The 26,586-nt window shown below is 38.6% G+C and overlaps 3 protein-coding genes across 3 annotated transcripts in view; 2 read left to right on the forward strand and 1 right to left on the reverse strand.

Moving 5' to 3' along the window:
- LOC138019495 (NEDD8-activating enzyme E1 catalytic subunit-like) overlaps window positions 1-22,881 on the forward strand; it is a 29,090-nt gene extending 6,209 nt beyond the window's left edge. Inside the window, exons 4-18 of the mRNA XM_068866304.1 lie at window positions 534-616; window positions 738-818; window positions 1,082-1,125; window positions 2,076-2,140; window positions 13,930-14,008; window positions 14,931-15,010; window positions 15,110-15,212; window positions 16,443-16,556; window positions 17,922-17,975; window positions 18,068-18,104; window positions 19,614-19,695; window positions 21,292-21,392; window positions 22,214-22,277; window positions 22,457-22,511; window positions 22,732-22,881. Coding sequence (XP_068722405.1) covers window positions 534-616; window positions 738-818; window positions 1,082-1,125; window positions 2,076-2,140; window positions 13,930-14,008; window positions 14,931-15,010; window positions 15,110-15,212; window positions 16,443-16,556; window positions 17,922-17,975; window positions 18,068-18,104; window positions 19,614-19,695; window positions 21,292-21,392; window positions 22,214-22,277; window positions 22,457-22,511; window positions 22,732-22,829 — 1,140 coding nt within the window. The 3' untranslated portion in view covers window positions 22,830-22,881. The remainder of the gene's footprint in view (window positions 1-533; window positions 617-737; window positions 819-1,081; window positions 1,126-2,075; window positions 2,141-13,929; window positions 14,009-14,930; window positions 15,011-15,109; window positions 15,213-16,442; window positions 16,557-17,921; window positions 17,976-18,067; window positions 18,105-19,613; window positions 19,696-21,291; window positions 21,393-22,213; window positions 22,278-22,456; window positions 22,512-22,731) is intronic.
- Window positions 11,084-13,886, forward strand: LOC138019758 (uncharacterized). Its single transcript, XM_068866632.1, has one exon. It carries the CDS (start codon window positions 11,299-11,301, stop codon window positions 13,756-13,758), a length of 2,460 nt encoding a protein of 819 aa, XP_068722733.1. The 5' UTR covers window positions 11,084-11,298; the 3' UTR covers window positions 13,759-13,886.
- A 79-nt stretch (window positions 22,882-22,960) lies between the features above and the next one.
- LOC138019496 (transmembrane protein with metallophosphoesterase domain-like) lies at window positions 22,961-26,159 on the reverse strand. Its single transcript, XM_068866305.1, is given in 5 exon segments — window positions 22,961-23,755; window positions 24,045-24,210; window positions 25,355-25,852; window positions 25,855-26,087; window positions 26,089-26,159. Coding segments are annotated over 5 exon segments (1,302 nt in total). The 3' UTR covers window positions 22,961-23,421.
- Between the last annotated feature and the right edge of the window lie 427 nt (window positions 26,160-26,586).

A 26,586-nucleotide genomic window follows, 5' to 3' on the forward strand; every position in this document is an offset into this window, starting at 1 on the left:
TTTTCACAATTAGGAATAATAATTATTATATTAAATTTATTAAACCAAGTTTTTGTTCCCAATACCTCAACTTCTGCAAGTGCCAATTTTCAGCTCACAGCTCTCTATTTTTCATCAGCGTTATGTGACTTTTAACCTGGTGATGGCTCTGTTTAGATGTTCAGATGTTATCTTGGTGCCTTTAACCAATCCTTTTTCCAGTCTTGTACTTCTTGAATTGTTCTGGGAGACAATTCATTAGTACCCTGGAATGAGGTTAACTTTTATATAATGCCTAGTATCTTTACCACAAAACAAAAAATACCTAAATAAACAATTTTGATAGGCCATTTCCAAGTTCATGTGTGCCTGCTCTTCAAAGTGAGTCTAATTGCAAAGTTTTTCTTATGAAAATTAGTTTTCACTCATACTTAATGTAGAACTAATTACCATCATCAAAACTTTGCACTTAGATTCGCTTTGAAGAGGAGACAGACATGAACTTGGAAATGGCCTACACGTTTTTTAACCCTCAATTCAATTTTCTTTTTTAGGCCCTTTGTGGATTTAGGAATATTGATGTTATTGATATGGACACAATAGATGTCTCAAACTTAAATAGACAATTTTTGTTTAGGTAAGTCTTTTTTGAATTTTACACTTGTTGTGTTGAGCTAATGATAGAAGAACAAGATATGATGCATTACATGTAATTCCCTTTTATAGTGTAATTTTTTTTATATCATTATTATTTGTAGACCTAAAGATATTGGGAGAGCTAAAGCTGAAGTAGCAGCTGAATTTGTTAACAGTCGGGTTGCTGGATGCAGTGTTATTCCGTATCCTTCAGATAAAGTAACAATATTTATTATAGTGCCACTTAATTTATACTTTCACTGTCTCTTAGCAATTCAAAATAATATTTTAGTGATGATTGTTTTGTAATGATATTGACTTTTCTATTCATGTTTTCCGATCAAAATTTAATTGTGAAGTATTGTTTGCCTATTAGTAAGCAGTCTGAGACTAAGTATTATTGATGTTTGTACATGTGTAATTGTCTTGCACAATAATATTGTTTACTTAACTCACATTGTTGCAGACATTTTAAAAAGATTCAAGATTTTGATGCAGATTTTTACAGAGGTAAATAACTGTGTAGGTCAATTAAGTTCTTTAAAGAATCACACAGTAACTTGTAAGCAAAAATAATAGTCTTAACTAAAGACTACCGGTATTATTTTATAATTAATTCAACTACTGCTACTACTACTATGGCCGAGCTAAAGCATGCCTCGATTCCGCACACCTCCTCCAGGTGTCCCTTAATCCAACATACCGGTAGCTGTTCTCAGTTCTTCCACACTTTCCAAGCTACATGTAGTATCACTTTTCAGAATGTCTTCTTGTAGTTGACTTTTTGATTAATTCAACAACTATATCAAATGATGAAACATTACTTTGTAAAATCCGTAAAAATGATCGATGTTTCCTATTAGTGATCAAGTTTTCTTTCTTTGTGGTAGTTTTCTTTTTGATACCCCATAAAATTATTTTTCCCTTTCCAACCTTTAAATACTAGGAGATGATTGAAGACTAAATTTCCACTTTTCTGGTTTTATCATGTGTGACAGTTTTCATTTTATGATTCAATACTGTTCATTCCAAGGAATGTATGGTATTTACTATTAGGTAAAAAACAATCCACTTCTAAAGGAATTTCCTTCATACTGTAAGTGGAATGTTTTTTTAGCTATGTCAAGTTGATTATTAACTTGTAATTTTGGGCTGTGCTTCAGAAGCCCTGTAAGCCATCCTGCTTTTGTTTGGGTAAGGCGTTATTTCAGCTGCTAAAAAGTCGATCCCTTTCAGTTCATTTCAACTCTTAGCAACATCCCTGAAAATGTCCTGTGGTTGGTTGGCTTGCTTGCTCCTGCAGTTACATGTATCTTCCATTATGTATACAGTGTGCGGGAATCGTTTTCTAGTCAGCCAAATGCAGGGAGAGATACAGTACAATTTATTATTGAGAAAAATGTAAACATTGATAAATTGCTAACATAACATGGAGTTTAAAATTCAATTCTTTTTGCAAGGATTTCATATCATAGTTTGTGGACTGGACTCGATTGTCGCAAGAAGGTGGATCAATGGAATGGTGGTGTGTTTTATTTGTAAGATGTCATGTACTGTACAGTGGATTATCACTGAATTGGAAAGTTTTGTACAAAATTGCTTCCCAAAGGACTGTTGAGTCTTGGTTGGATAAAAAATATAGAGGATGTTTTTCCTTTTTATCCTCTATCATCCTATTTCTTTTCTTTTTTTCTTAGGGGTTGTGGGGGGAGGGGGGGGGGGTTTACCTGTAGGTTATGGTTCAAATTTTTTCCTGGTTCAAAATTTTTAACCAGTTCAATTTTGATTTTTCCGTGTGTGGGCTTATGATAATGAATATTGTACAACAAGGAATTAAAATTGAGCTGGTTTGGAACAATTTTGAGTCAAGAAAAAATTTCATTTGAACCATAACATTGACTTTTGACTTGTGGCATTGGACTGCAGAACTCTGTGTTGTTCATTACTGGGTTGCCAAACCCAGTCGGAATCTCGGTTTCATTTCGTGGGTTTTTTTATTTTCCGTGTCGGGAAAAGTCTTGCCTGTCACTCCCCTGCTAAGTGGTGGCTTTGTGCATAGCGCCTTCTTAGCGTATTTTCGTAGGATCGAGAGGGTAGTTGGAAATGCGTAGATTTCTCTGGTGGACACAGTAGAACAATTAACTTAACCGGCAATGGCGTCGAAAGTCATGTAATGCGAATGGCGTTTTAGTGGATCTTTGAACAAAATATACCCTTATAAAGCTTAATAATGGCAAGTCAATTGGATATACAGGCGATGGACTTCGACAACAATCTATCGCCCGTCGAGCCGAAATCAAAGTGACCTGAAGTACATGGTAATTTAACACGATCGAGTTTCTTGTCTTCACGCACGCAATGAAGTAGGAAGAAGTTTTCGCCTCTAAGAGCAAATATGTTGTTTGTTTCTCCCAATAAATTTTTCGCTGGAAAAGGATTCTGTGGTATTTTCTGCCTTTGTGAATTATACTATCATGTTGTGTATTAATTTTCAAGCTTAAGGTTGAAATGTGATATGGGAGAAGTTTTTTAGTATTGCTCTGTAAGCAGGAAGGGTTCCCAGGCCTGTTGGAAGCGTGCTTGAGTTTCAACAAAATGAGCCCCAAAATCAGTGAAGAATTGTGACGCAGTTGAATAATAAAGTAGCTGCTATTTCCAAAATGAGGGAATTACCTGGTTAGAAGAAATAACGTCGTACGCGTCTTGGAGAGTAAATTTTGACTTTGCATAAACAAGAGTTTAGCGATTGTGATCTTTGTTTTGACTTCGCTCATTTCATTCTCAAACTTTAATTTATAACACTTGACAGAAGAGGAAACTTACAAAAACCCGGTATCTTGCCATCATTTGACACAGATACTTCACTGTTTGGCGAGTAAACATGCCGCGGTAACTTCATCATGGCGCCCGCTGAATTGCGGCGATGTCACTTTCGATTTTGCGATTTATTTGTGCAGCCAAAACGTACAATAACAAAATTGAACGTTGCAAAAATCCCCCAAAATGTTTGTCGCTGATCGTAACTTTTTATATTCTATATTCACGGTTCAAAATAAATGTTGTTTTCATATCGTAAATATGTTATTCTCGAGCGATCGTCCTGGAAACTTCCTTCTGCTCTTTCTAAAAACTGTGTATCAATATTTCTTTACTTTTACATCAATATTTGTTTTTGCATAAAGCAAGCTAACAAAATCTGTACCTTGCTGAGTTCGCATTTGTTAGCGTTAATAGTATTTTCGGCCCGATGCTTCTGTTTTATGAGGGGTATATTATTTTGGTCTCCCATCCAGACACTAACCCCGCCCAATAGGGTTTAACTTCAGTGAACGGTATTACAAAGCTGTCAGATGCTCAGAGGGCACGCTTAAACTTGTGGTCAAAAGAAGTTTATCAACATGTCAGCCCAGAAGCCAGTGTTTCTCACTTCCCATTTATTTTCTTCAATCTTTCTGGGTTCAGTACTTTGCTAGTAACCACATGTCTTCTCAGACTATTTACCCAAGACTTCTACCATGGCACTACAATGATAGACAGTACCAAAACAATATCTTTCACTGTTAGAGCTAAATATTACGCTAGGAGAGGTCCGTTTCGTCGTACGAACGTGTGAGGACCTGTGAGCCGAAGGGCCTCGTCTGGTATGACTTCTTAATGACCGCCCAACTTGAAAAAAATTGTCTGGAACGGTGCACGTACCACAGGCAACCCAGTGTACCCTCACGGAGGGTCTAGTTGCTTGAGGAATCTGATTACAATTATAATGTGCAGGAACAAGCAAATATAAAACTCAAAAGTGATGAATGTTACTTTTCATGCAGCCTTTCTGTGGACAGAACAACCTGTGAGGAGATACAATACATACTTAATTGACCACTCCCCATAGGGGCTTTTCAGGGGGCCTATGAAACTCAACAAATTGACAGAACAGAACATCAACAACTGTTAAGAATCCCAACTGGCCCGAGGCAAACCAGTTATTTACAAGTGCAGCTGGGAAGTTGCACCAGGGACTACCAGGATCAAATTCAACGAGTGGTCAGAGCGGGTCTTGAACCGGGGGTCTCCGGATCTCAAGGCAAGTGCCCTAACCACTGGGCCACACTGCCTCCTGAGATGGTATTGACTCTGCAGGCATAAACACTGCTTAACCTCAACCCCAGATCTGGAGCCGAGGTCCGGACGTGGAGGATTAGGGTGATCCCAGTGACTCTGGATGCATGCATTCCTCCCAACACATCTGGAATCCCAAGATCTTAAGAAAAAAAAACCTTTGAACCAACCAGACACCACACCCAAACAACCGACCACGAATGGCATAATCTTCATCGACACCCAATGCATCTTCCTGATTTCCTTTGCCAGAAGAGAGTACTTGGTGATTTTCTCATCCTCTTCCAAAGATGCTCAGAAATCCAAAAATGTCCACTGTGGAGATGTTCTATCCACCACAGTCTGGACAATTATGTTCAATCTTCTGTGTTGTCTCAACACTTCTATCCAATTATTTCCAGATCTTCTCATCCCCATTCTCCAGCACCCTTTAAAAAATACCTCATCCGGAACCTCCTTATACCGGACATCAGCACACTTCACACCATACTTCCAATTCTCAAACTCCATCCCCATGTCCTCTGCCCCTCACCTTTTCCCAGCAACTAGCATCCTCATCATATCATACCTCTTCTAGGATTTCCGCCAACCAAATACTACTCCGAAAACTTGTTGCCTCCTTTGCATTTGGTACTTGGATCAGGCCTGAGTTACCCTTACCCCCAACTCCTTGTAACACTATTTCAAAGTAATTGGTACTATTTTATGTTATTCATTATTAGATGTTATTTCCCATTTAGAACCAGAGGTGATCATTTTTGAGGGTGCCAAGTTTGGCTAACTTTATCCACTTTGTGCTCTGTGATATCTAATAAGAAACCTCGTAGTGAATAACAGGATAATAACACGTCCAAATATCGGTAGGGAACCCGACCAATGGAAACAGACCTGATCAATTTTCCGATAAATCGGAATCGGTGTACCGATCTGCAGGCACCAGTTGCCGTTTCCGATAGTGATAAAAACTTTCTGATTCAATCGGAGCCAGATACATCCCGATGTGGATAATGGGGTATCACATTTATCTGAGTGATAAGGATATGTTGTTTCTGCTAACGTGTCACGAAACCAAATAATGAGAGTCATTTCCCTCAACAAAACAGTCTTTCAAACTTGCTTTGTTCTCTATAGTAAAACAATTACCGTACGTGTATTTAGCTGTGTATAATACGCACATTTTTTCTGCTAAAACAGCTCCGAAAATTGAGATGCGTATTATGCACGAAATCCGTTGTTTGAGAGAAGTGGAAGGCTTAAGGACGGTGCCTACTAATTCAAAGGTATTTTTGCGCCGTTTCCTGAATATGCAGGGAAAGCAGATCTTTACAAGTGTTATGGAATTCCAAAAAGAAAATTACGGGTAACCACGCATTTTTCGAATCAACAATATTTGTAAAAAGCTTTAAAATACAAAGCAATGTATGGCGTTCTTTGCCAAATTGAAGCTTAATTATCTCTGCAAAATGCATGGTTACCCCCAATTTTCTTTTTGGATACCAAGAGCCCTTGCTAAGTTCTGCTTTCTCCGCGTAGTTTTGAACCGCACAAAAATATCCCTGTATTAATAAGCAACGCCGATAGGAAATCCGAGTATCTCGAGATGCGCAGAACGTATGTGCAATTACAATAGTAGGCACCGTCCTTAACAAAGAGTTAAAAATTTATATCCACTGATAACTTAACCTTCCTGTTTAAATGAACAACTGATCAACATAGCCTTCACTTTTGAGCAATTAATTGAAACATCAAAATGGCCACGAAACTTAATAGGGTTTACACTGCTGTGGCCTGTTTCTCAAAAGTCCCGAAAGTTTTCGGGCCTATTTTCCTTTATATCTTTGCAACGCCGAGGTCCCAAGCCGTCAAACTTCGCAATCCTCTTAGTTTTTCTTTCATTGAACATGTTAAATTATAAGCTTTTAAAAACAAGCAGATTGCAGTTTGACGACTGGCTTTTCGGGCCCGAAAAGTTCTCGGGACTTTCGAGAAACAGGCCCCTGGTCTGATAAATTACGCATCGTTAATTTCGCTGAAGATCATCCGATTTCACAGTTATATTACAAAACTTTGCAAAGAACACAACTACCCACTCCATGTTATTGTAAATATGGACAAAGCGCCACTGAACTTCGACCTGCCGCCAAACTGAACGAGCACCATTACGCAGAGAAGATTGTCACGACGGGAAATGAGAAGAATCACGCAACTGTTTTGTTGGCATGTGCTGGTGATGGATCGAAATTATAGAAAGCTTTCTTTTATCTCGTTTCAGAAAAGAGCGAAAAATTAGTTGTTTCTTTAAAAATTCAGAACGTCAACGGAATGTGCGATCAACGTAACAATGAAAGGTCTAGTGAGTTTGACTCAACGAGAGAAGTTTACAAAGAAATAAACAACTTGCCCGATTCTAGCCGGTTCAAGTTCGCTCGCTTAAATGTATCCACTGACAATAATAAACACGCAATGCCTGATCTGACAGTGTTCTGTCCCCTATTTTCTTGGCTAAAACACTTTAGAATTCCTCCAGCAAGGATTCTTCAATCACGCGTTTTGAATTCAAAGGTTGTAAATGCATTCAGTGCGCTATCTTTCACTTAGAGATGCTCTTCTGTCTTCAGCATTGTTGAATAATTTGCTGTTTCTTCATGAAACAATTTGATACAAAAATTTTTCATATTGCCTGGTATTGTCTTCTATAAGAAATCTTTGATGAAGGCATTTGTCTTTGAAACAATACCTATTTTAGAGAGACAAGATACGTACAATATGGTGATAAACAGTTGGTCTTACCCAGCCTGTTTGTGCATTTAATTCATTTGAAAACTCAATCATTCACGCTTTGCGTTTTGTTGACATAAACATTGCCCGATATAATTTTTGTCAGTAACTTAGCGCGACTGACGATTTCAACCCTTTGGTAAACGCTGACAGATATAAAGTCAAGATTTGATGAAATCTGTTAATTGGCCCAATGAAGAATTTTGACCCGTTGCCGATTCCGTTTCATTCGGTACCGATAATATCGGTACCAATTGAAAACGGAATCGGAAAAAATAGGCACCCGTTTGATCGGCATCAGCGTGACCCGATGCCGATATTTGGACGCGTTCCCTAACCAAGATAGCATTATCCAGTAATATTAGCTGTATGAACCAATAACATTTCAGAACCAAAATAACTAAAATTCTTTTCACATCGAGTGAATAATTATAATGAAGTTTTTGCACTCAGTATTGGAGTCAATGAGCATTGAACTGCCAACTGCCAAGGCCTACGAGTTTTGCAAAACGAAATACATTATTGTGGGAATGTACAACTGACTCTGGTTATTCTTGAACATGGTGTTCTCTCTAACTTTCATACAGTTGTGTACAAACCACCGAATTTTTGTGCTCCCAGACTTGACCCCTCTTCAACAACAAGCATGTTGTAATCATCCGGTTCTGGACAACCTGATACCTCCTATTCAACTGATCCATCAGTTTCCTCCCAAGCTCAGTCCCCTACCTCATCTCCTCAACCCTTCTCAAATCCTGCTTCCATCCCACAATGTTCTTCTCAGTCCTTCTTTTCCACCTGAGTTTCTTCCTCTGAAGTACCTCCTTAGCCTCATTGCTCGCCACTTAAGACCATCATCACTGAGAAAAGTAACCAACTTTTCGACAACCTCTTTGACCTCTCCTTGTTCCCCTTACCATCTTGTCCTCCAGCCCTCTGCTTGCCCTCAACACCAAAACAATGTAGCTGCATCTGGTGCTCTATTAGATCCTCTGTTCAGCATTTCACCAAAGATATCTTGTAGGGCAGGTTCGGTCTGGACATTGGTGCAAGCTTTACTCAAGAGTTTGGCTTCTAGATTCCTTAACTCGTTGTGGTGCTGAATAATGAACACTCCTCATCTACAGATCACGGCATGATCTACAGTAAAAACCTCCCCACATACACAACTGAAGGGCAGATCATCGATTGGCCAGTCATAGTGTAGTTTGAGGGCGTCGCAGAACTCCCTCTTGCATACGGTAAAACCCATTTCCTGTAAGGGTACTATGGTAACCGTTAACCACATCAACGCTCCTTTCTCTGTGACCAATTCTAATGCTCTGCAAGTCTTCTGAGGGGCTGCTAGCATCCTTAATTCGCTCTGCCCAGTCTTTGAGCTCTTTTACTCACCTGCTTCTTGTGGTGCATTGTGTAGTCTGTTATGAGGGCATCCTATGCTGTGTATACCTTTGGCTTGAAACATCGGTGGACAAACGTTTTGAGAACTCTGCCCAACATTCAGGATTTGCTGGCGCCATTGGAAGATGCAATATCACAGGTTCTCTTCCCAGCAATTATGGAGCGCAAACCTTATTGATTAGAAAGGGAGATCCTTGCGCTACCAGTTTGTTTAGGCAGTCTTGGTCTAGGAATCCAAGCCATCAAGCAAAGCATGAGAGTACACCTCTTCAGTCAAAGTTCCGGCACCCCTTGTCAAGGAAATTGAATATTAATTACACCAGCTGCCTGATAAGGCCTGTGGCTATGACTTAGCAAACTCTGCTAACTTGATTACTTCATTTAACCAACCAGTCACCTTCTGGCTGACATGATAATCCTCTAGATGTTCCCGCAATCCAATCACTGCTCCAAGATGTTTCTGCCCTTCTGCCATTATGTTGACAGCTGTGCCCTTGAAACCATCTCTCACGTCTTCTAATTTATCCAGTTTTACAATAATCCAGCATTTACTGGTGTCTGGAAAAATATCCGAAATCCGGACCAAGGTTATTCAAAATATCCCACCATCTCTTTACTTCTACGATGGAGCCAGTTCCACAAGCATCATCTGCAAACCAGCATTGCTTTATACCCAACGCTGCCTGCAGACTACATGTAGTAATCAGAAGCTGAACGCTTAGCATGTAAAGGCCCATTGCCAGCAGATCCCCTTGGGTTGTCCCAACTACTAATAATAATAATAACAATAAAATCATAATCATAATCATAATCATAATAAATGATTATTTTATTTGAGGGTGCGTTTGATTGACCGTATTCCGGAATTTAAATACAGAGAATGTAAGTTATAAATTAATCCTTCGTTTTTACGGAAATTCACATTAAAATTGTCAGATAGCTGCTAAAATGCTATTTTTAACATATTTTTGTTATCCATGCTGCTTCGAAACGTGCCAAACATATCGTTTTAATCATCACTCCACATATTCTCATTCCGGAATAGGATCAATCAAACGCACCCTAAGTGTCAAATCTTCTAACGTAACAGTAACAGATACTGGTAATTATGTCCAGAGATGCAGTAATCAGATGCACGCAGATTTCAATAAGTTATCATTACTCGTGTCTTGGAATACACTCAGACAATTAACATCTTGAAGTCTCCACCAAATGGTGCTCCTTGGGTAAGGATGAAGAGCTGCATTTACCCTAAGTAAGCTAAAAATAACACTAATCTTTAACCCCCTTAACCTTACAGTTGGAAATAGGTTGCAAAGGCATTAGACTTTATATAGGGACACTTCACGTTATATGTCAAAATTGGGCATGCATCTATTAAGTGCATCTATTAAGTACATTTCTCGACAGAAGTGGTCTTCTAGGACTAGAGGAATATGGGACAGTGATCATTATTTTAAAAATCAAAATAAATGTTGGTTTTTGAGGAGAGGGGAAAACATGGGTACCCCGGGTAAAACCTCCAAGAGCAGATTAGAACCCACAAACTCAACTTACTTACATAGAGACTGGGTATTGAACCCAGCACATATTGGTAGGAGGCATGTGCTCTCACCACTGCATCAGCCTCCCTGTTATTAAAAATAAGGTGTTGTTATCATCATCAATAAAGATTTGGTAATGCAAAGACAGGCAAAAATTAACGATAAAAACCGACGTTTCGGTGTCTTCATGACGCCATTGTCAAGGAGAAATAAAAATTACATAGTTTGCGGCGAGGTGTAACATGAAATTAGCATACAGTGTTTGAAGCTAATTATATAAATACTTTTGCGCGAATTGAATCGCTTTGCACGTTCAGAGTGGGTTTTAGGTCTCTGATGAAAAGCATTTCATTCACCAAACAATCAAACTTATTTCTACACTTTTTCAGAATGCTAAATCGCCTCAGTAGGTCTTTTGGGACTTCGCCGTGCTGTTCGTGATAGTGTTTATATACTGAAGATGCCTTTTGTTTATGTCCATCCACACGTGTGTGTAAGTGTCCACGCGTATAGCCCACATAACCTGCATCACACAGGTCACATTGAAAACGATAAACGACGCGTTGTTGGTTGACGATCTGTGGCTTAGTTTCGCGTACTTTAAGATCTTGGCCAATTTTTCGTTCCTACTGAGGCGTTTTAGCATTCTGAAAAAGTGTAGAAATAAGTTTGATTGTTTGGTGAATGAAATGCTTTTCATCAGAGACCTAAAACCCACTCTGAACGTGCAAAGCGATTCAATTCGCGCAAAAGTATTTATATAATTAGCTTCAAACACTGTATGCTAATTTCATGTTACACCTCGCCGCAAACTATGTAATTTTTATTTCTCCTTGACAATGGCGTCATGAAGACACCGAAACGTCGGTTTTTATCGTTAATTTTTGCCTGTCTTTGCATTACCAAATCTTTATTGATAAGAATCTTAAAACGCGATAATCAACTACATTTGTTCAGGAGACTCGAACAATGTAGTAAGAAGCAGATTAACTGCGATGGCTCAATCGAATTCCTCAGACTCTGTAAGAACTTCGACTTAACTCCAACGTTTGCTAAAGTCGACAAAGCAAGGCGCTCTAAATGGAAGCAGTCTTCTGAAACCTTTACAAGGAATGTCATCTCTGAGGAACTAAATGGAAAGATCAGACAGAGTGCATATCTAAAACGCGAGATCAATTCCATCTACGATGAGATTCGCCGGAGCTGTAGCTTGCCTCGCTACGTCTGTGTTTTACGTACAATGGTAAGCCTTAGAAAGAAGTATCATCAGGAAGTCATGAACACCCACACAAAGAAGATCTTACGGTTGCTCAACATCGAAATAGACGTTGATGAACATATTTTAAACCTGTCATCCTACAACCTCTCCTTTTTCCAGAAACTGGTCCTTTGCCGAGGATTGAAATTTGCTATTCCTCAACGTGTGTCTGCCATAGATGTGAAAGCAAGCTTTGAAAAAGCTTATTGGAGCCTTGAACCCCACCTCAATAGTGATAATTTAAAGGAACTATCTGCGGCAACGTTACGTTCCGTTGCACTAAATTACATCGAGCGCAAGAGTCCGAAACCTCCAAAGACACTGCTGAGAGCTATCGAGGAGTTAAAAGAACGCGACGACATCGTTATCACGAAACCCGACAAAGGGTCTGGTGTTGTGGTCTTGGACAAAACCGAATACTTACGATTACTATCTGAAGCCTCAATCAATGATACAAGCAAGTTCTGTGCGGTTCCCCTGGAGAAACCCAAGACCAGGGGCAGACCACCCAAACATTACCACCCGCTACTACAAAAGGAGAAGATCCTAGATTCCATTGTTCGTAGAATTCTGCCAAAGACCATTGCAGACTCTGTGAGCCCTTCAGGTTCCAGATTGGCACATTTATATGGGTTGCCAAAAACCCACAAAGAACAATTGGCTATGAGGCCTATATTATCAGCGACCGACACGTACAATTATCCCCTGGCTAAATGGCTCGACGAGAAATTGAAGCCCTTGTCACTTAATCAGTATACAGTTACTGATATTTTTGATTTCACAAATGAGATTCACGAGCTTAAGATCAACAAGGGTGAAATCTTGGTTTCGTATGATGTCTCCTCGTTATTCACAAACGTGCCTTTGGATGAAACAATAGAGATCCTGGTCAACAGAGCCTTTACAAACAATTGGTTCAATACAACGCACAATCTTGCCCTTACCAGAACGGATCTTGTCGATCTCCTAAGCGTAGCCACTAAAGGCCAACTGTTTCAGTTTGACGGAGCTCTTTACGAACAGACAGATGGCGTTGCTATGGGGTCCCCTCTCGGGCCCTTATTAGCTAACGTTTTCATGTCATCCATCGAAGATACCCTCCAGCGGCAAGGAAAACTACCATCCTTTTACCGTCGATATGTTGATGACACGCTCACTGTAATGTCTGATTTAGCAACAGCAACTACTTTCCTGCATACCCTCAACAGCGCCCACACTTCGGTCAAATTCACCATGGAGGTGGAAAAGAACGGCAAGCTTCCTTTCCTTGGCACCGCATTACTCAAACATGCACCTCGGATTGAAACCAAGGTTTATGTGAAACCCACAAACACGGGGCTACTATTACACTATCAAAGCCATGTAGACAATCGCTACAAACGGAGCTTACTGACAACCATGCTTGATCGCGCACACCGATTATCTTCCTCCTGGACCTTTTTCTCTGAAGAGTGTGATCGCCTAAAGAAAGTTTTCGCACACCTTAAATACCCGGAACGCTTGGTAAATTCCACCATTAACACCTTCTTACATTCTAGAATCGTTGATAAGCAGCCCTCACAGACGCCCAAACAACCAAGAGCCATTGTTCGTGTGGTCATACCGTTTAAAGACCAGGAATCAGCAAATTATGTTAAGAAAGAGCTCAAGAATCTCAGCATAAAGGTGCAGACAACTGTCCAGCCAGTATTCGTTAGCCGAAAAATTGGCCAAGATCTTAAAGTACGCGAAACTAAGCCACAGATCGTCAACCAACAACGCGTCGTTTATCGTTTTCAATGTGACCTGTGTGATGCAGGTTATGTGGGCTATACGCGTGGACACTTACACACACGTGTGGATGGACATAAACAAAAGGCATCTTCAGTATATAAACACTATCACGAACAGCACGGCGAAGTCCCAAAAGACCTACTGAGGCGATTTAGCATTCTGAAAAAGTGTAGAAATAAGTTTGATTGTTTGGTGAATGAAATGCTTTTCATCAGAGACCTAAAACCCACTCTGAACGTGCAAAGCGATTCAATTCGCGCAAAAGTATTTATATAATTAGCTTCAAACACTGTATGCTAATTTCATGTTACACCTCGCCGCAAACTATGTAATTTTTATTTCTCCTTGACAATGGCGTCATGAAGACACCGAAACGTCGGTTTTTATCGTTAATTTTTGCCTGTCTTTGCGTTATCATCATCATGATATAATTTGGCCTTGTTGCAGCTTAGTTTACTAGAATATGACGATGATGGCGACCTTGACCAAACAAGTATTATTCCTGTGGTGGATGGTGGCACAGAAGGCAAGAAAAAATACTAAACATAAATAGGAGAAATCCATTTAGGGATTGCATGCTGTTAAAAGGTTTACCTTCAAGGTTGCTTTCGAAGGGTAGTCTGTGATCTAGCTGCTAGCTGTTCAGTGGTTTTGTACAGCATGGATAATATATACATGTATTTTCAATGACTGAAAGTACTGGATGTCACTAGAGTGAAAGCTTTTAAAGTTCATAACAATTCTCCTCTGTTAAGACAACAGTAGGAGTGAACTGCATGCCTTATTGTACAGTCGAATTTAAACCTCATACGAAGTTTGAATGACATGCTGTGAGTAGCAGCCTTTGTTTCTTCACTTTTCTGTTGTGAGTCACATTAAATTGTTTTTAACTTTATTAATATTAGAAAAGGTGCAACACCAGTCCCAGTAACTTTAACGAGAGTAGAATAAAAGAGGAGGATTGGTAAAGAAATTAAGTCAAGCAGGAAGGTGCTCCAATGAAGTCAAACTTGTGGGCCTTTATTATAATTAATATTTTATTCTTAAAGATTATGATCTGCTTCATGTAAATTGGCCAATCATCTGAGAGATGTAGTCCTGACATAATATTATTATATAGACATGGGGATCGTGCAGACTACGAGCATTACCACTAAGTTAGTAGAGTGTGAGGAAAAGACAGGCTTGAGAAAAATGGCTGCACCAAATCTGGATTCCATTTTGTAAGCCACTTTTTTTCGGCCTGACTTCTCCTTGCGCTTGGCTAAATCATATGCAACCTGTTTTAGAAATGCTCGTATTCTAGGTTTAATTAAATGATAATAATGATAATGATGATAATGATGATGATGATGATGATGATGATAATAATAATAATTAATTGATTGTTCAATAGTTGATAAAGGGCCATTTTTAGTGCACAATAAACTACACAGCTCTTTTTACAGGTTTTAAGGGCAATGCAAGAGTCATCATTCCTGGATTGACAGCATGCATTGAGTGTACACTTGATCTTTATCCCCCACAAGTAAGAGTTTGATTTCTCAAATCTTTCTGTTGATCATGTATATCTGAGAGTATTGTATGATTTAGCAGTAAAATTAATGTCATATCCCTATTTTCGTAGGTTAATTTTCCTTTGTGTACCATTGCGCACACCCCTCGCCTTCCAGAACATTGTATAGAATATGCAAAGGTGTTAGTTTGGCCTCAAGAACATCCTTTTGGAGGTATTTTTGACCATGATAATAACATACCAGTACTACATTAATTCAAATAATTAATTAATTAATAATAAGTGGGATTTCGAACTTGGAGCAAACAAGCATATACCAAACGTTTCCGTACTGCAAAAGTCTGCATCAATTGGAGAGCAAAATATTTAATATTCTGTTGTGTAGAGCGAGGATAACAACGATCATGATGATGATGATGGGGGTGCAGGGATGGCACAGTGGTGAGAGCACTCGCCTTCCACCAATGTGGCCTGGGTTGGATTCCCAGACTCTGCGTCATATGTGGGTTGAGTTTGTTGGTTCTCTACTCTGCACCAAGAGGTTTTCTCCGGGTACTTCCAACGGTTTCCCCTCTCCTCAAAAACCAATATTTGACTTGATTTGCGTTACCGTAATTGTTAATTTCAGTTTACAGTCTCCCCAATTAGTGCTCCAGTGCTAGAACAACTAGACACTTATTATAAATAAATTTCCTTTCCTTTTTTATAATAATAATTTAAAACAAAACATATACAATAATAGCAGTGAGAACTTTATTTTCAATTAACTGAAAAATAATACCATTCTCCATAATAGGAAAAATACCATGTGCAATATTATTATGACATGATAGATACTCTGAAAACATTGTCACATATTTACAATATCAAACTAAGTAGTTTAAATGGGAGTAAAAAGTAAAGCTAAATGATAGTTAAAATAGTTCAGCAGAGTTAGAACATCATGGCTGTAGTGTTCTCCAGAGTGAGGTCTTCATCAATTTCATTTAAGTTTGCTTCCTACTTCTTGATCAATCCCCTCAGGCAAAGTGACGCACAGTGCAAGAGGTAAAAAGATAATCCCTTGAATGTGTTACATGTTATGCGTGTATGTGATTCCATTACTTGATTGTAACGTGATGAAGCAGTGTTAAAGGTGTGAACAACACAGCAATCTGTTGTACTGAATGTAGCCAAAGAATCAGAGAATAAACCACTTCAAAACTTATCAGACTAGCCAATCTATACACAAGATGACAATAAATATCAAACTAAGCGATTGCTCAATTTCAAACTAGGTCTACAGTTAAAATGGGAGTAAAAAGTAAAGCTAAATGATAATTAAAATAATTCGGCAGAGTTAGAAAGTCATGGCTGTAGTGTTCTCCAGAGTCAGGTACATTAAAACAAAACAAAACGTTTGAAAAATTATGAATTGATCAGTGTTTGTTGAACCATCCTTCAGAGGGCGTTCCTGTTGATGGAGATGACCCAGCTCATGTGCAGTGGATTTTTGAAAAAGCCAAAGAGAGAGCTGATAGTTATAACATACAGGGAGTCACATACAGACTTACCCAAGGTAATAATGACACAGAAAAGCAGTCCTTTTGCTGTAGCAAATTGTGTAAAACACCTGATGCACAATTTGTAATACCTAGTAACTAAAAATCAAAATAAGCGTAGACCCTTTGCATAAATGGCAATGTACATCCTAAACTTCACATTCATGTGAAAAATCCTTTGTCCAGAAAGATAAGTACGAGACTACGTATGATTGTACAAAGTATTGTTCAAAGAATGTGTGACTTGTCATGGATATCCCATGGAAGGTTTTGAGGTGTGATTCCCATGCTTGATCATAACTGCTACATGTATTGCATAACATCGGTCATGTGATGAAAATAATGTAAAAGTGTCCGTAAATTAAAAGCCAGTTGGCAGAAAAAATTGTGATGGAAATGGCCTAGGTGCTTGAATAAAGTCCTGGGAATAAAGTACATTCTTCAGATAAGACACTGGTTAGGGATAAATTATAAAAAAAAAGAAGACACAACAAAGCTGTGATGTGATCCAACAAATGAAGGGATATACTGCAATGAGACTCGCCAGTATTGACCTGGTGCCCATTTATCAAAAGTCCCGAAACTTCACTGCCCATTTACCAATGTCACAATTTCCTCTGCATCTCAAGAACAGAGAGGATTTAAGTCGTCAAAGTCCACTGTCATTTTGCTTTTTGTTACCTTGAAATAATATTATGTCAAAAGATCGGCTTTCCAAAAACAAGTGGTTGCTAGTTTCACAAATAGCTTTTTGGGCCCAAAATGTTTATGGGACTTTCGAGAAACAGGCCCCTGGCCATCTTTGACTCCCCAAGATTAAGGACCAGACCTTTAAAGCAAAGAAGGTCATAACAGCAATAAGAATGTCCTGGAAATTCATAACCCTATCATAATGATTGCTACTTTGGTAATTTTGCAATAATTGTTCCAAGTTGTTCAGCTTGAAGAGCGCATACCTTTTCCCAGGAATAAAATTGGATGTGGATATTAATTTTACAAACTTAAGAAAATTGAAAATAATAATTATTTATTTGTGCATACAGGTGTTCGCATACTCCACATAAGCTCAGATTTGGCCATTTCAGATCAATAAAATATTGTCAGGACAAGAATGGCAAAGGAACAGACAAGAACAAAAAACACAGTCACCTGCTTGCTATTTTTTTAATTAATGCATAAATTTGTATTGCTGATAATGTCTTTGCTTAACCAGTCAAATACTGTCCCCTCCATTAAGCTCTCTCAATTCTCTCAACATCCCTCTAATTCATATCTTCAATGATATGCTGATTCAAATATTATGTGACATCAATCCTCAATAAGTGGATAGAGGCATGCTTTTGAGTACAGTAGGAATAACTAGGACTTTTTTTCTAATGAAGGTGTCGTCAAGCATATCATCCCTGCCGTGGCATCCACAAATGCTGTGATTGCAGGTACTTCGTTGAAGCATTTACCTACAATTATGTAACTTTCAATTTGATTTAGTAGAAAGTATAACCTATCTTTTTTTGCTTTCTTTTACAAGCGGCTTGTGCCCTGGAGGTCTTCAAATTAGTTTCTAGGTAATGTATTAATTTTGTAGAAGCCAGTGGGTCTTCATGTTCCTTTAGATTATGAGGCTAAATGTAATTTAGGGAAGGTTAATCTCAAGTTAATTTGGCATGTAACCTGTTCACGCCAAATTAAATGGGCGTGCCTTTATTTGGGGATGCCGCAGAATCCTGCAGGGCTTGTTTTTGCATGGCCATGCAATCTTTGCGGGCCATTTTTGTGAATCGTTGCAGATTCATTGAGCCCCACCTTTCCTGTACTGAGTCTATTCGGTTGTGGAGGGAAGTATCTGGTAAGGACAGTGAGCATTTTGTCCACTGGACCATGTTCCAGTGTGATATTGCTGGTTAGCGGCTGCTTATAGGAAATTGTTTCATGCTTGCAGGTTGCCAAGGATGCCACCGTGTGATGCCTGGATCACAACAGGCCCCTTCCCACTAACTTTTAAGGCACCAGTTCCCAAGCTTATCAAGTGGCGATGAGTTTAACTTGAAGATCTTGTGTTTCCATTTTCATTAAATCTTGCAGAATTTTTGAAAAGAACTGGCAGCTACAATCTTGGACAAAACTTGTTGGGAAAATGTGACCCTCTAATTTGTCTGTGTGATAAAGATTAACATTAATTCTTCCCACTTTCCCCTCTCCAGGGTTCGTACACTTTTTCAGACCAAACATGCAAGGACTTTTCAAGGACTTTCAAGGCCAAATTTTGAAATTTCAAGGACCTCTTTTTTATCTACATCAAAGATTTCACCCATGGAAATAGTCTGACAGTACAATTCTTGCTCATTTTCCGTAACGAAGATGCGTGAAAATAATGCAAAGGCACTGGTAACCATTCTCGACCCCACAGCTCGTCACGTCTGTATGACATGACTTGAGTAGCTGATTATTTTTACTGAAGTTATGCGGGTCAGAAAAAATTCAAGGACTTTTAAGGACCAGGAATGATGAGCAGAGATTTTCAAGGACTTTCAAGGCCTTGAAAATGTACTCTCAAAATTCAAGGGTTTTCAAGCGTTTTCAAGACGCGTACGAACCCTGCCTCTCCCCCCATTCCAGTGTTGGTTTTAAAAAATGGCCAAATGACTTGCACAGTATTTTGCATCACATTATCAATTGGTATGGGGGGAGGGGGAAGGACCAATATACTTTGTGTGTGTCAAATGATGCTTAAACTAGAATTTTTCCCAAGAGTTTTGTCCAAGATTGTAGGTCAAATAAACCAAACATTTTATTTGGCCATTTTCATATGAAGTTTCTATTGCCTTGATTCATTTTTTGCATTCAAGTTGTCACACTTCTTTGGGAGAAGTTAGGGCTTGTTTACCCTTAACATAAAAGTTTGCAAAAAAGTCACTTGCAAAGTTTATGTTCACAGCAGACCCCTTAAATGTGCAGTTACCTATTTTTTAATAAATTATTATAGTTTTTGTTTACCATCTAAGATGGCTTTATGATGGTTTTAGTCTATAATCATACAGTGTTGTAATCAGTTTTGATGATTCTCTTTTTACCAGCTGCTGTAATCCACTGAACAATTATATGGTGTTTAATGATACAGATGGCTTGTACACTTATACTTTTGAGGCTGAGAAAAAGGTAAGCTTAAATTGCCAGTATGTTATGATAATAATTATTATAGATGTTATGATATAGATCAGGGTATCATTGAAAGATGTTGATGAGGACTTTTCTGGATTTCTAGTTTGAATGCCATCACTTAACTCCCCGAGTTATGATTACTTGCAATAATGTAGATACATGACTGCTTCTCCTCAGGGGCTTTTCAGGGTAAACAAGATGCTCTTCAAAGCGTTTATTCGGAATACCATGTTGCGCAGAAGTAGGGTGATACATTTTGGAAGAGTTAAAACAACACTTAGGCTAAAGCGATGTTCAAATTTGCTATTAAAGTACGGAACAAAAGAAGTAAATGTTTCTGCAGCCAATTGACATCTGGAGGGCTCATGTTATTCATAACATTTCCAAAAGACTGAATCCAGCATGTCAATCTTTAGCTGCTATTGAGCTTTCACTCAGGCTAGAACATGGAATTGAGTTTCTAAATCAGCGAACGTCATAATAAAAGTTTCACACTGAAACCCCAACACACCTCCCATCATTTTGGTTGCCCCACCGCATGTTATAAATCCATATTTTCACAGAACTCGACGGGAAGAATTGAGGCTGTTTGAAGCCTCACACACATAGAAATCCCCTCCAACGACACTGGACTCCACAGCTGTTATTTTTGTTGTTGTTGGACAACATAAGTCTCGTTTAAGAGGGAGGTGAAAGGTATTGCTCCATGGGATCAAGTGAATTGCTTTTATAGCCAATAAAATCACCACCTCATAATTCTATTGTCCATTTTGCGGCACCGAAGAAAGTCAACCGATACCTTTCAAGTTCATGTATTCCAAGTAATTTATTTTGACACATGGCTACGATACCAATAGAATTATTAACAAAGATAGAGATAAGGTGGATTTTGCAACAATTTAATGTTTCAGTCAGTTTATCCCAATATCACCCAAGGTGTAAAAATTTCTTATTTAGGATCCTTTCATTCGCTTTTGTGTTCACATTGGCTCCTGTGTTCACAAGTTTGTTTTGCATCAATTACAACCTCTCCCTAGAGGTTATATCGCGCATAGCTTTTAAGCAATGAAATCCACATGTCCTTATTCTATTGTGCATTTTTCTGCACTTCCGGCTTTCAAACCCATTTTAATGCTCGGTATACCTTTTATCCTGAGAGAAAAGGGTTGGGGTTAACCCTAACCATTGAAAATGCTACCCAGGGTAACTGGCTGGAGGCAGACTGTTTTGCTGTTTAAAGGTGCTGCCAAGGAGATAAACCAAGGATTACCGTGAACAACTTCAACTCCAGCTAGGGGTCAGGATGAGACTTGAGTCCAGAAGGACGTCTGGAGTTCAAATCCAGCACCCTAACCACATATTCATTCTGCCTGCCTTTTAATCTATTGTAGACTGAAATGAACTCAATAGTTTGCCACTGGTACGTTTATTTTTGTACAGAAGGAAATGGAGCGGAGGGTAAAGTTTCTTAGCTCGCCAAAACATGACAGTGGTGGAGGCTTATAAAGCCTTCCACTTAAAAATGAGCAAAAAGCTTGCTCATTTTTCCTCAGATTGGGAGAGATTTTCTTATCAAGGAATGTTTATTTCCAGGAAGACTGTGCAGCATGTAGCCAGCGACCTCACATTCTTACATTTCCAGAGGATGTCACAATTAAATCAGTGATTGACTTTTTCCATGAGAGCCCTACATAGTGAGTAACTTAACAATGCAAAATTATTTCAAGACATTAATATTTAGCTGTGCTTTGCTTCCCCAAAATACATGTAATATTACGAAAACCACGGATCTGTGGAATGGGCCCCAATTATTGAGTGACTGCCCTGCCCTGCTTTCAAAATCATGAGTCCTGGGGGAAAATGGTTAAAATTGTTCTTGTCCAGTGAAGAGGTCGCAAGTGCAACCATGGACTCACTGTTACTTCAAGTGCAAGAAAGGTTCCCTGGCCTGAACAGTAGCGTTGAACACAACGCCTCTCACAAATTTGAATTATTTACATGGGAAAGTGGGCAGGACAGTGACTCAATAATTCAGGCCCATTCCACAGATCGGTGGTTTTCATTATAGCGGGGATGGTGATTGCACTCGCCTCCCGGCAATGTGGCCCAGGTTCAATTCCTGACTCATGGCCATATGTGGGTAAAGTTTGTAGTTGGTTCCTTTACTCTGCTCTGAGAGGTTTTTCTCAGGGTTATTATTATTAGTATTATTAGTATTATTAGTATTATTATTACTTTTTTTTGTTTATTCGTTTTTGTTTATTTGGACTAGTTTTTTAGATTTGCGACTGTTTTACATACTTGTTCAAAAAAAAAAGATTATTATTACTATTATTATTATAATATTACTATTACTTGGTGATCGTGAATTATTGTCATACTATGTTTGCACAATGCTCCTGGTTCCAAGCCATCAAAATGCATAAGGTTGGGGTCCTGAATTTTTTAATAGCCGTAATTAAGCTTGCACTCGCAGATTTGGAAGATCAGCAGCATTGTCATTTTTCTTGTACAGTCAAATGAAAGCTCCAAGTCTCACAACCATGATTGATGGGAAAAACAAAACCTTGTATATACAGGTGAGCTACTTATTTCATTTCTTTTAATTTGGCTTTAAGACCAAAATAATAATAATAATAATAATAGAAAATTAAGTACCGGTAATCATATTGACTTATGGACATAAAGGGAATTTTGATCACTCTGATCTGCTCAATGAAAATAAAAACTTCGTTATTCTGACATTCTTGTTCTACAGTCTGTAAAGTCCCTAGAGGAGAAAACAAGGCATAATCTACCCAGGAAATTAAAAGGTAAATCATATGACAAAGGAATTAGATGATTGATTATGGATCTGAAGGTGGGCTCAGCTCTAATGAAAGGCTCATTCTTGGAAGGAAGGGAATGTTGCCTCCATTTTCCTAGAGAGTGGATACCCTAACTTTTCGTAAAGGTAAAAGCTGGATGTGCCTTGCAGGTATGATCTTACCATTTCATGGAAATGAAATTTATGGTGATTTACATTTATTTCAGAAATTGGACTTACTGATGGTCAAGAGATAGTGATAGCAGATTCCACAACCCCTAAACCAATCATTTGCAAGATACAATTTGCATCAGGAATGGAATGATTAATATTAAAACTGATCAAAAATGTACAAAATAAATGATTAATGTAATTAATAACTTCAAGTGAAAGTGGAGTTATTGTGCAAGATGGAGTATTTTTTGTCAATAAATAATTGATTATCTTCCTCTCTGATTTCTTTTTTACAGTCAATTTTATTGCATTTCATTTATAGTAAGTAACATCAAAGATAACTGTAGCCTTTGACACAGCTGGAACTGTATTGATGCATTTGATACGTTCTGACATTACTTTACTCCATAAAAGGATAAGTGGACCACTGGGCGAGGGCTTTTGAAAATTGATATAAGTGATCTCCGACCAGTGACATATTTGCAATATGCAAAAAGGTGTTCTTTACTTGGGTAAAAATAAGCAAAATGTGACCTTAACACAGCCACAAAATTTTGGTTGGTGAACCAGTCATGTATCAAATGAAATCAATTAAATTAAATTTGAGAAGCACAGGGCATTACATCCAGTTGATACAATACCCTGACAAATTGCATCATTTGTGGAAAGGAAAATAACTTGTTACATAAACTTAATGCTTTTTTTAAATTCCCTTTAAAAAACATTTACTCTTTTTATAAAGTTCATTTTTCAGATGAAACTAATACAATATAAGTGATCTCTGCTTCCGACCATAACCTCATAGGCATTCCCCAAAAATGCACCCCACTTGACACATAAACATATGACCCTGTATTATGTCTATACAAGCCTGCAAAGTATGGTTCTCTAATAAGGTGCCATAGATGTATAGGGAACAACTGCCCCCCATGGGTGTGGCCGGTGAGAATAAGGTCAACTTTGTGGCTGTCCAAGACCAGTTTAGCAGCTTTTGGTCGATGAGCAAGGAGAATAGTTGGAGTACCAGCATCTACTCCTTTTAGTGCCTGTATGATGTCTGTGCCATGATTTCCTGATCTGAAAATAAGCAGGAAATTGACTCTGTTATCTGTGGTCTCCTTCCTACTCACTTGGGTGCAGAGATCCTTACAGGCAATCAGTGTGAGTTGTACACAACTCCCTCTGTTTTAGGAGAAAATCTCTAGCATTGTTACCAGGTTCAACCTCCCAACATTTTTGTCCCCTTTAAGTCTTCAGTGCTTCATCGTTCCTTTTGACAATATCTAATATCAGCACAGACTCCTGCCTACAGTGATCATTCCCATCTCCATTATCACCCTTACGTCTTGAATGGTGTTAAGCTAACCTTAGAAATCCACCCTCTGAGTCATCAACACCAGAAAGACAAAGTTTTGCCTGATTTTTGTTTGGATGCGTTAAAAGAACATGAGAGTTGTGAAGTGGTGTGACACCAAGGTATTCCAGTTCCTTAAGCCATCCATCAACATCACCAGTGTAGTACTCATGATTTCCTTAAAAACAAGAGATTACAGTACATTCTTTGGTGTGACTGGTCAGTAATGACATCTTTTTAGACAAAAATGCTGTTACATGTATCTATGAAAGCATGGCACATTGTTTACCATTCACTCTCGCAAACTATATTGGAAATATGCAATGCTGCAATTTCAGGGCAGGGCTGGGCAATGCATGTACTGTCTCCTTTCCTGTATGGTATAACCACATCAGGGATTCTCTTAGTGAGTGCGTCCCAAAGATGCTGAATCCAACACAATATTTCCTACAGGAGTGGGATTTGAGCACGGAGTGTTAAGGAAGAATATATAGTCCAAAGGATGGACTATTACCTGTTCTTCTAGCTTTCAAGTGTTTAATAAAAATATATTATTTTATTTAGAGCTTTTACTTAATTAAAGTGCTACTACATTGTATGACCAAAAATTCAATTCTTCTTTTTCTTTGGATTTTAAAACTATGTTATCAAAACACTAATTTGACCTGATTTCAAAAGGACACCTGTTTATTTTAACTGAACTTTTCCTATTTAATGGTACACTATTACTAATTTTAAAATCTAGAGAGAGCTGGATCGAGGAGAAAAATATTGATGATGTCAGACTTGATAGTTAAAGAATGTAATGCAATACTTACACTCACAGTAAAAAACCTTTGGATAAAAATCAAAGCTAAAGAGAGTATTGCGCAAGTTCTAGCTGTAACGAATGTCATCATTTATGAGCCAGTCAGAAGTGATGTTATAATTTACATTTAATGCGTAAAAAGTTCTTGATTATTAAACATCATTAATGAGCTAAGGGCAGTCCACTTCACAGATAACCAAGTGAGTAACTTTCACGCACATGTGAATTTTGCACACTAATAATTGTAACGTCTCTTCCAATTGCCTTATAAACGGTGACATTCACTACAGCTAGAACATGACCAATACAGTGATACTCCCTCTTAAGCAATCACACTTTCAAAATCTGAAGAAAAAATGGAAGAGGAAGTGATTTGTTGATCATCATAGTAACACTCTAATTAAACTGTCCTTATCTGACTGGCAAATCCTATGCCCCAACCAGTGGACCATGTTGCCTTTCATCTTCATCTCTGTAAAACCAAGGTTTGCCCGGAAAATAAAACTAGTTATACCTGTTACAAAATATACACCATATCTCGCTCTTAACTTGAGCAATGGTTTAACTGCCTGGCGAATCTGAAACACAGTAGCATCAACCAAGTCTCCAGCTATTGTAACTGCATCTGGGTTCAACTTATTTGTTGTCTTAACCACTTTTTCCAGCATAGTTTTACCAATGGTAGGCCCTACATGCAAATCTGGTAGATGAACAATAGTAAATCCATGAAATTCAGCTGGAAGATTCTTTATCGGAATATTCACCTGTTTTACCAGAGGTTCTTTAAGTCCGTTGTGTAATGCCAGTGCTGTAAACAAAGCTGTAACTAATACAATTGCAATAATTTGTGATCTAGCATACTGTGCCCTCGAAGGACTTGGACAAGACCTTGAATTTAAAAGGCCGAATGTACATGTAACCAAATCGGAGAAAACAGTTGCAGTGGTTAACAAAATTAGCACACCCAAGCTTGAGTAGGACAACAGAGAAATCCAGTGAGGCTCTACGCCGAAAAGATGAGCCCCAGGACAATGCTACTCTGTGATAAGCCAATAACCGATATCACGATTGTCAGAAGGGCCTTGTTGAGAAACGACGGATGGTGTAAAAGTGGAGAACACAATCGTATCCACAGGTACCTTGCGCTGAAAAACATCACTGATTGCACAGTTAACAATGCTTGAATTAGGATAATTTTGTACTTGGTTTTGTCTTCTAGGTTTAGAAAAGAAATTCCCAAGATAGACGAGATTTATGCTGACAATCCCACCCAAAGCAACAAGAATGAAGTCAATTTTAGGACTCGTTTTGGACGCCATCTTGTTATAAGTTTCGTTCCCAGGTCTCTTATTATTTTCGTCGTCTTGGGTCTAGTGGTCGCAGCGGTTGAACAAAAAATGAATGAAGGAGGTAGTTTCTAAAGAAACTGTGGTGCTGCGTCGGTGGGGAAATAGTATACAAAAATTTGGTTTTATCAACGGAGTTGATAATGTAAATTGGCCACCGTACAGAGATTCTAAAAGCCGACGTTTCGAGCGTTAGCTCTTCGCTCTGACGAAGGGCTAACGCTCGAAACGTCAGCTTTTAGAATCTCTGTACGGTGGCCTATTTACATTATCAACTCCGTTGATAAAACCAAATTTTGTTTTGCATACTACTACCCCACGGACGCAGCACCATAGTTTCTTTTGTGTTATTTTGTTTGCCATCCTCTGCGAATACCGGTCGTTTCGCCAACGACCTGTT

Source organism: Montipora capricornis, chromosome 10, assembly GCF_036669925.1.
Source record: "Montipora capricornis isolate CH-2021 chromosome 10, ASM3666992v2, whole genome shotgun sequence".
In the NCBI taxonomy this organism is placed as follows: Eukaryota; Metazoa; Cnidaria; class Anthozoa; order Scleractinia; family Acroporidae; genus Montipora; species Montipora capricornis.